Source organism: Parambassis ranga, chromosome 2 (assembly GCF_900634625.1).
Source record: "Parambassis ranga chromosome 2, fParRan2.1, whole genome shotgun sequence".
NCBI lineage: Eukaryota > Metazoa > Chordata > Actinopteri > Ambassidae > Parambassis > Parambassis ranga.
Window position 1 is genome coordinate 14,351,952 of NC_041023.1, and position 10,543 is coordinate 14,362,494.

General features: G+C 39.8%; 1 protein-coding gene across 1 annotated transcript; it reads right to left on the reverse strand.

The window, feature by feature from the left end:
* Positions 1-5,146: 5,146 nt before the first annotated feature.
* nrsn1l (neurensin 1-like) lies at positions 5,147-10,281 on the reverse strand. The gene is made up of 4 exons (XM_028399430.1): positions 10,182-10,281; positions 8,270-8,345; positions 7,866-8,018; positions 5,147-7,121 (listed from the first exon to the last, which is right to left on the reverse strand). Exons 2-4 carry the CDS (start codon positions 8,327-8,329, stop codon positions 6,708-6,710), a joined length of 627 nt encoding a protein of 208 aa, XP_028255231.1. The 5' UTR covers positions 8,330-8,345; positions 10,182-10,281; the 3' UTR covers positions 5,147-6,707.
* Positions 10,282-10,543: the final 262 nt, after the last annotated feature.

Consider the following 10,543-nt stretch of genomic DNA (forward strand, 5'->3'; position numbering starts at 1 on the left):
CATCCCAGAGATAAGCCAGTGACTCTGGAAGCAGAACTAATATTATTTGCACGGTGTCGAACGTTTATCTGGCGCCGCCTGCAAAGTGATGGTTCGGTGTCACTTTTGTTTAATAATGATGTGCCAATAGTAATATGCCTGCTGGCTGGAAACCTATTACAGTTCAAAAGATTATCCAAATACAATCTAATTTGGAATATTGCATTTTGACAGCCTGTGACTGGAGGAGGTGGGATGGTAATGTGATATTTTCTTTCCTTTTTAAAAATTCCAATTAACATTTTTAATGCTCAACAAACCAATGGTGACTGCAAATACGTCGAGGTGTTTGACTGTGCCAAATCTCCTGATGGGTTTCAGACAAAGGAGAGGAGAAAAATAACTTCTACACAATACAAACTTTTGATTAGGTGAGCCATGTGTCGGGCTCTCCTGTCAGTTGACTTTAAATTGACATTGTGAGGGAAAAAAAAAGATAATCTTTAAATGTACTGTAGGAGAGGAAACACTGTCAAACTATGATAAACTCGAAACAAAAATCCCAGTTTTATCAGGGATGATGGAGAAGCCTTCTTTTGTTTTTAAGTGGGATAATCCTACAGGCAACTTCCTTTAATATCACAAAGATTTACATTTAAGCTACAGTTCAGTTTATATAAACTGAATTATTCACTCCAGATTCCCAATTACTACACAACATATTTTTCTTCCCATTCAATAATAATTCAAAACGCTACTTAGCACTTTATTAAAACCTGTCTTTGCATACCTGCAGCCTTGAATTTAGCTACCTTATTAACACCTTCCCTTCATAAATACTTAACCAAGATAGATCAACACAGCAGATGAAAATGTTAAGAAAAGAAAAAAATAGACTTTTTCAAGTTATTAAAACTAAAATTAAAATCCAACCTCACATCATCAAAAGTTGTTATATATCACCAATATGTAATGTTTAATGTATTTCTGAAGTTATTTTGTGATGAAGTGTTTTAATTTAAGATTTTTTTTACCCACTTCCTCTATTCTGTCTCATGTGGAGCGCCTCTGTGTGACTGACTGGCAACAGCATGAGGAGCAGAGTCACTCTAATCAAAGCGGACATTCACTGTGTTCATGTGACAATATTCAAGATTCAGGATTCTGTCCGATCTGGTTTCATCATCTCTGTGGTGTTTATGAGGTCTTTTAAAATGAAACACCTGGTGTAAGCGTAAGATGCTAATTTATGCACAGATTGCCATGTTCACAGGTTTGTTGTCGAGCTTATGGTTTCATACCTAAAAAAGCACTGGCTCATACAAAACCAACAAACATGTTGTCTTCTCAGACACTTGGCATCAGAAACAACATAGTATTTATTCAGTGGAAGCTGATGTGCCATTTGATCTGAACCAGCTTGTTTGTAAAGATCAAGCACTTTCAGAAGACTAATTGACACGTGAAAGGACAGACCATCTGTCAATCATGGGCTAATTTCAACCAATCAGATCATACCTTGCTCTCATCACTATAAACTGTCAGACACTGAGATCATGCCCACTGCTGAACTGAAACTAGGCATCAGTAATATCAAGTCATCTTTCATGAAAATCCATTGTGTACTTCTGTCAGAGAATACTACATAGTGCTTTGTGCATCATTTCTCTGTGTGATGGAGTGGGACTGAAAGAAAAATCATTCTCCATATTACAATATTAAATTTTAAAGGGTCAATCCGAAAATCATTATGCTGCCTGTTATGGTTCATCTATAAATTCAAATCCATCCATAAAAATATGAAGCATTTCACATTTAAAACAATGCTATATTTATTTTTATAAACATAACTTAATTGCTTCATAACCATAGCAACCTCACTTTTAAACTAACCAAAATGATGACTATAGTTAACCAAACATGTGCAACAGTAGGTGGGTGGATAAATAATCAAAAAACTGTTCTTAATAAGGATCAAACTTAATGTTCATTTACTCCATAATTAATGTCAATCGACAGAGTTGCAATAATGTAATAACGAGCCTTGCAAATAACCTGATGTCTGGTTAAAAGATGTAGGTATATTAGATGTATTTTTTCTTTCCCTTTGATGTCAGAGTTCTTTCGCGTGCTTTCGTAATGAGACGTTTGGCTGATGAAACAGAGTGCTGGCTCTTGTTTCATCTTCAGAGCCTCCAACATCAGCCCAGCAAAGGTCGACTGTACATTTGGAATGTACAGAGAACATCTGAGGGACGGTTCTACACACTGTGCTAGAATGCTAGAAAGAGCAAAACTTTCAGTAAGACGATGCTGGAGAGAAACACTTTCTCCATGTTGCTGTACATGCAGTCAGCTTCCTGTGTGCACACAGTGTGGCCTTGCAGTCGAGTATCTCATGGTGATGGACCGTATATGCTGCGCTGCTCAGATAAGAGTTGGGCCATTGCAAATGCTTAGATTGAGTTGTGGTTATGGAGGGAAATAACATCTCTTCATGCTGGGATGCGTGTGACATCAGCGTGGTCAAGCATAACCGTTTCAGGAATTTTGATGAGTTCATTGGTGAAGTGATTGCTTGCTGTTGCTTCAGTTGTAATGGAGCCATGTTTAGTTCTTTTGGAGGAAAATGTTAATTTCAGCCTGAAGGCATAGAATGACAAATAAAAGTGAATTTGCTGCTGCTTCCTGTGTTTTTCTCCTCTCTTTCATGTCCAATTCCGTGTGCCGCACAGCAGTCTGCTTGTAAACTCAGAGTTCAGCTCAGTGCCACATATTGTTTTTCTTTTTTCATCAGAAATGTAGTCATTTTGTGGTGTCTATAATAACAATAAACATTTATCTTGTTAGGTTTTTCTTAAGGTTATGCCAGTGCAGACTGAGAGACAGTCCACTTTTGTATCTGTTTTCCACAGCAGATGAGATGTTACAGTATCATATCAGAGCAGCAGACTCAGGCACATACACACACACACACTCGAACAGGGACGGATGGGCCTGCCAATCAGCCAAGCAGACTGCAACCAATCCTCGGCTGTGCGGTTCTCTCACAACACAGTGTGACTCACACTTGGAGCTTTGCAGTCAGTGGAGCGTATCAGCCTCCATCTTCACAGGAAACACTGGCACTGTTTCCACTTTTCTGTCTCATTATGCACATACATACACTTGCTAATAAACCTAGCATGCTCAAATCAGCCATGCAAACATGCACTCAGAGTGCAAGTAGCATGTTGACAACATAGACAAAAAAATAGTCCTTGTGATGGCACAGACATTATGCAGGCACAATGTGTTAATGATTTCACCACAGGAAGTAAAGTGAGAAAGACTTTTAATTGCACAAAAGTATTTTCCCTTTTTTATTTATTTTTGCTTTTTTTTTAAATATTGGATCAACTTAAATGTAAGGAGTCCACTGTAACTGAGCCAGCACATATTTCAAATTAAAGGTCATAATCAAAATGCCATGGTGCCTCTTTAAATGTATCAGTCCAGCAAAGAAATGCTTAAAAAGCAGTGGAGCAGACACAAAGCCGACTAAAAGCCAAGTGATCTACAAAACAAGCATAAATCTGAGGACAACTTGTGACCTAGAATAAATGTGCATTGTTTGTGGGTATGTACTGTCTCAACTGGCGAACATTAGGCTGGCTCTCCTGTTAGTGTGTGACTTGGGAGATAAGACGGGATGAGTCACGCTCACAGCTGTGACTCATCTCACCAAAGTAACATGATGTACTCATACAGACATAAATACAACTCACTCTGCACAAACCCACAGCCACCTGATGCCACATCAACACATTTTGTACTGTACATGTATTACTCTGGCGTGTACACAGATTTTTTTTAAGACATTAGGATGTTTTTTTAGAAAAGTTCAGTTTCATATCAGTTGTCAGTGACAGGTAGACTTCAGTTTTCACTGTAATACTGATTATTGTTAGATATGGGACTCGGCACATCCATATAGGCTATTAAGAGTGTGAGTCTGCACAAGGTTTTGTGCAAAAGGCAATGAAATTCTACAGCCTTTGGCAGTTTTTAGTGACCAAATAAACAAAGCAAGGGGCTGGAGGACACGTACACATATAATGTATAATATATTGCCTTCCAATTTACTCACCATCCATTTATTTAACCCACTTTGTCCTGTATATAGAGACAAACAACCAGTCACACACTCACACCACCAGTTCAATCACTTATATTGGAAATAACTGCAAATGAAACAAACACTTTCTGTCTAGTCTCTAGTTAAACATCTGCATGTTGAGTTTTTAACATATAGCTACTGCACGAGAGTAGAGTGCACAGAAGCACTATAGAACCAGGAAGATTATAATGAGAACAAAAAACATTACTCAGTGTCAAAACGCAGCTCTAGCCTTTAAAATTCAGGGTGTGTATGTAGATGCAATATGAAGCAGTACTGTAAAGGGTTTTTTTCTGTGCGTGTATGTTCTGTGTGGATTTATGTTCGTGTACTTGGATAGTGAACATTTACTTGCACTCAGGAGGTAAGAAATCATTCTCTGGTGCAGCACAGATTAATTCTAATCCTAATTTGTAATTCTAGCATTAAAACTACATGACACTTTTGATAATTACTACAGGGCACTCATAGGAAGAGTCAATATTTTATATCCAAAATTTGCTTGTCTGAGTGCTTTTACTACAGCTGCTGTTTATATAGGGAGGGCTTTGATTTTTTGGTAATTTATTTTTTAACAAGGATATCATCTTTGAGGAAATAGGAAAAGAAATGTTCCTTTTTACCTCAACCAGCTGGAGGGGTGTGTCTGTGTTTGATTGACGGCACCGTTGGGAACACAACCTAAAGCGGCAGACAGTGTGTTGTTATCGGTGGTGAAGAGAACAAGCTGCTGTCTGGCTCAGTGTGACCGTCTGCTCTGTCTGTGATACAACAGTGAAGTCACTGCTTTATTCCAGATTTGATTGGTTCCACTGGATGAAGACTTCCATTTAGGTGTAGACAGTGCAGAACTGTTACACTCTTGTTCATATCTGTACACAAAAGCTTGTTGAGAGAATATCTGTTGCTGCATTTTCTCAGAGAAGACTCAACTGTGGAAGAGCCTCTTTAAATGGATCCAAACACTTCTAAAAATTAAGTTTGCAGATCACAAGTTTATTTGGGTCATTTGCTTTGCACTGATGACACTTAACCTCACCTTTCTTAATTATCTGTATATAACCAATAACACAATAGAACAAAAAACAGTTACACACAGTGAAACCAGTGTCATTAAATGGTTATGCTATTTTTTCTTCTCTCTTACTTGTACATTCTATTATAACTGCTATTATAAAAAATTGGAGGACCTAATCAGAGAGGTGGCCTCTGAGGTGCCAGTGCAAATTTCTCTCACCTCAGCACTTCATCACCTATTTCCCACCACTGTGTAATGCCTGTAAACAATGCATCTGATTGGTGTAAAAATCTAGAGAGGGGAAATGAGAGACCAATCAGAAAAGAGTCATTGTTCGGAGTTCAAAATAGAGCACTTGAAGCCCAACTGTTGCCTGGATACACAGATTGCAGACAATTACAGCCAGATTACAGTGGGGAAAAATAGGTGATACTGTCAATGGAGTACAAATTTGTGCATGTGTGTGGGTGAGTTAGAGTGCACGTGACTCGACATGCATTCACATCATGAGCATTATTGTAGACATGTGAAAGTCTAGATACAGATTTGTTTCTATTAATCTATAACCTCGGCTGCAAGTCACTTTCCTTGTACACGAACAGACACAGGTTTTACATGTGATTCATGCAATAATACCACCCTGTCTAACATTTGAAACCTGATGCTGCCACTATATAAAAAACAACAGATAAAAAATACAACACTACAGAGTGGAAGGGAAAAATCACACACGTCTGTCACTTCAGTTCTGCTCTCTTCCTGAGGCATTACTGTGTACTTTTTTTTAAGTTCACTGCACAAACACAGTCTATGGTCAACAGCTATGACTCAAAGCTGCACAGCAAGGTCTTTAAGAGAGCTACAAGGTGTTAGGCTTAAGTCTTGGGGACCATTTTAAACTTTTTTTTAAAGCCTAAAGAAACAAGTTTTAAGTGAATTGCACTCAGCAGCTGACAAAACAGCCCAAGCTACTTGATTATCATATCATGTAAGTTATACCAAAACGTATAAAACCAGTATGTAGGGTTTTGCCTACCTTGCTTATTGCCTAATGTTATCACTACCAAATACTGTGGAGAATGGCAATTTATTTAAACTACTAAGGCTAATCTGATTAGTAAATTATCTAGCCTGTTGTAAAATTATCCCCTAATTTTATGAGGCAATAAACTCCAGATCCTTTTTTTATCTCACCAAGCAACAGAGATAATATTTAAATGGCAAGTTAGCCAATTTAGCAACCAGATGAGCCCTGAAGGTTGATAGTGTCCACTCAGTATTTTGCTATATTATAATGAATAATTTGTTGAATTCCCCAGTCCACAGGATGCAATAGACAATTGAGATAATCATGGAAGGTCTCATTTTTTAGGTTTCATTCATTTACAAATTGACAGTGCTGTTAAATGTTTTAAAGCACATTGTAGATGCGGGTTAAAGTGACATGTTCTATCAAACAGAAAGAAAAAAAAACAATAGCAAGACCATGCAAATGCAACTAAGACCAAAAGCCTGCACACCTAGTAGCTCAGCTAGAAACTTTTCTTTTTTCTAAGAAGAGGGTTGCACATTTTCCACTTTGGACAAGGAGAAGGGCATCTTCACCTCCTCTGGCCCAGGCGGCTTAGTGACCACATCCCCCAGATCCCTAAATCCCCTCCACTTTGACCCCAACTCCCCCTTCCATTCCCCTTCCCCCGGTCTATGGGACAACCTCTCTTTCAAGTTGGCTCTGGGAAGGATCCAAACAACAACCCCCATTGCAGCCATAGCAGACCCGAGGCAGGAGAGCCCGATCCCGGCTGTGGCGCTAAGGTGCAGCCCCTTGTTAAAGCTGATGGCCTGGGTGTCCACGAAAAACAGGTCTCCCTCTCCGAATGACTCAATTTTGTGGGGAGTGGAGAAGCCGACTGACAGCGTGGCAATACCTGCAGTCAGGATCAGGAGACCCAGGGCCAAGGACACCTGGGGGCAGAGAAACAAAAACAGCTGAAGTGGTTGTTTGTACAGACTTGGTCTTTTTGTTTTGTAGGTGCCCCTATTTATTTGGTGCTCTTCACTTCTTGTTAGGAAAGGTCACTTTGTTGTTTGTAAAGCAAAAATATCCAAGGTGCCAAATGGGCAGGAAGCTTGCATGTAAACCTTTGCCTTTACAAATACCACCACACCACTGCCTGTACTTCATCATGTAGAGACGGTTTAAAATGCACTGCATGCAATATCCTACAAGGAAGATTTTCTTTCTTCTAAAATTCACTCCTACTACCCACTGCTGTAGCTCATTGCTGGCAGGTATAATCTACCAGCAGAAGACACCATATGTCATGGAGGTAGCACATCTCTGTATGCAGAGCTCCTCAGGCCAACGAGGGGTTGGCAGTGACATGCACATCAGTGTGTTGCCATTAGCAGTTCAATTTGAGAGAAAACGTTTTCAAAAAGCTAAAAACAAATGTACGATAAAAATGTGTACACCTGCTATGTCTGGCTACATCTGCATGTGTTTAGTTGAGACAGGAGTAAATTAACAGTCTCACACTGTAAATCAATACAATTGATTAATGCAGTATGGTCTAATAATGGATCCAATTTAAGACAGTCAGCCATAATAACAGCATTATAAATGCAGAACCAGGGGAAGAGCATAAAACAGAGGTTAGTTTTTATCCGTTCCAAAATGTCTGTGTGCGTGGAGGGGTGCAGCTTTACCTTCCAGACAGCTGAGTTCCACCATAGGGCGGACCTCTGGCTCTGGACGAACCCTCGGTCCTCCGGGTCTCTCTCCCACATGGAGGATGAGCACTCCTGATAGAAGTGGTGCAGATATGACCGCACCCCAAACTGAAGACAGCTAGAACCAGCCTGGAAGAATGCAGTGAAAAGAGCAACCAAATTAAATGGGACAATTTAAGTCTTCCCCCAAGTCAGTTCTAGCTGAGTGTTACTTTGAGTGAGAGCTTTTATAATGGAGTGAGTCTGTGGACTGTAAAACAAACTTCCTGCGGTTAGTGGTAATGGTACACTGTATGTACTTACTTACAATGACATTTGGTCGTAAGAATAAAAGAAATATGGAATTAAACTAGATGATCACCAATAAAACTGGAACTCACCTCACTGCTGGAGGATTCTCCTCCAGAGCCAGAAACACAGGCCTGAGAGCACAGCGCCATCGCACACCTTGTACACCTACAGTAAATGTACAATATCACACTGTAATCAGGTTACTACACAGCCGTAGTTCTGAACAAATTGATATGTGTGAGTATCAACTGCTTGGCTGGTAACACAAACATTGTTTATATGCTGAATATGGATTTCCCTCAATAAAAGCCTCCCTCCCCACCGAGGCTCGTCATAAATCCTGGCCCGTGTCGTCAGGCTGCCCCAGTTACTGCTGCTGCATGTGAACGATTGACGGCTACAGCGGCCCTGAGGTGACTCTATCACCACCCACGGATGAGTCACACATATGCAAGAGTGTGCGCACTGTATTCATGTCCCTCTGTTGTTATTCTCCTAGGGCTGTTTGGTTGATTTATTTCATTCTTTGCCATCTAACTGTTTCTGATCTCAGTCTGTTCCTTACAGACTGAGTTCTTTTTGTTGCTCAATGAGTTATTAAAATCATTACAGTAAGCCAATTTCATGCGTCAACTTTGTGCACACATTCAGTGGGAAGAAAACTGCCAAAACATTACCTTAAACAGAATAAATGATCTAAATAACCAAATGCAATTTATTTGGGTTTTTTGAGTTTATATGCTGCATGAGTGTTGCTTTGTCGGCCTTTAGAGGTCTATTTTAATGGAACGTTTATTTTACTCTGGGTTCCATTTCCATCATAAAGAAAATGACCTGATCTTTCTGGTGGTGTTTATGGTGAATTCAGCACAATTAGATTTATGAATCCACAATAAAATGAGAGGTCCACAACTTACTAAATATTTCTTACTGGCTGAGTACGGTACTTTCAAAGACCCTGATATAGTAACAAATGGAATATAATGGATGAAACAGTAGGCGTAGATACTTCCTGTTGCACCAGCAGGCCAGTGAGAATACTACTGAAAGTCAATGTCTGAATTTATATGAATTCAAGTGCCATATATATATATATATATATATATATATATACTGTTTTGTTTGTTAAATGACACAATTACACAGCTGCCATTTATATTTAACATCACAATAAGTGTTAGTTAGGATGTACCCCAACAATTCACTCAAAGTCCATTTTTCTAGAAGATATACACTTTCTGGTATTAGAATTTGTTTCTGGAAAGATCTGTGAAATAGGTAAAATGTTTTGTTTGGTTTGCTCTATTATGGGTTGATATTTTCTTCTCCCCTTGAAATAAGAAAAACCTCTGGCCTACTGCGAGCCTCCAGAAAGGGTGAGGCAGTGAAAAGCCCATGCGACTTAACCATCAGTATCAACAGTAAGGGGAGGCCTGCATGTGCCAGTCAAATTTAATTCCCGCATACACATTGAAAAAAAAGTGTGTTTAAAAACTTATCCGTTGGCCCTAGACACACACATTGTAAGTTTAACATTTTCTATATCTATCTAATCCCAGAGAGCATCCTGACCTCAGCTATCTCTCAGGTCAGGGCTGAGAGCTGTCCATGGTCCTGGAAAGTTGCCCTACCTATCCGTTCATAATGCTTCATCACTTTTTCATTGAATCATAAGGCAGCTACATGCTGTCTCTATAGCCCCGTGCTAATGCAAGGTATTTCATGTCAAAGCCGTTAAATGCTCACATAAACCGTCGGGTTTCTGTATACTATTGGTTGCATCTCACATAATCAGGCAGGAAAATCGGGCATGGTAGTCATTTCATCTTAGCACAGACACAAAATACCCGCCAGCACTAGACAGCAGTGAGTCATCGCGGCCGTGCAGCCTGCCTCTTCGCACTTTTCTCAGTCTACAGCTATTCGCTTTCGCTGCTCTCATCTGTCTCCTCAACAGCTGCCTCCTCACTCTGTTTTAAGCGGTGAAGGACTCGGTCTTACCCCTCCTGGCCGGAACTTCTCAAAGGAGATCCATGTGCCGTCGGACCGGTGGCTCCCCAACGGTGTTGCTGATGCGAATCAGCTGAGGGGACACACTGAGCATGCGCGTGGAGGAAAAAAAGCAAAACAAAACATACAAAGTCTTAATGATATGTGACATCTGTTAACGCATGACCTGTCTCCTCTACTCAAAGCACTTTGTTCTTATAGTTAAATCTGTCAGATAACAGAGATTATTATTGCAGCAGCGTATTGTCAGGTGTCACATTCAGATGTCTTTGAGCTGTAAACAGCTCCACTGAGAAGCATTTCCTCTAAATCTTCATATATATTCAAATATCAGTGTCTCAAAGAAGATTTGT

Coding starts and splice junctions, on each gene's coding strand:
- nrsn1l (XM_028399430.1), bottom strand. CDS start 8,329: ATGGCGCTGTGCTCTCAGGCCTGTGTTTCTGGCTCTGGAGGAGAATCC. Junction 8,019..8,269: donor GAGAATCCTCCAGCAGTGAG/GTGAGTTCCAGT, acceptor GCATTCTTCCAG/GCTGGTTCTAGCTGTCTTCA. Junction 7,122..7,865: donor GGAACTCAGCTGTCTGGAAG/GTAAAGCTGCAC, acceptor CTCTGCCCCCAG/GTGTCCTTGGCCCTGGGTCT.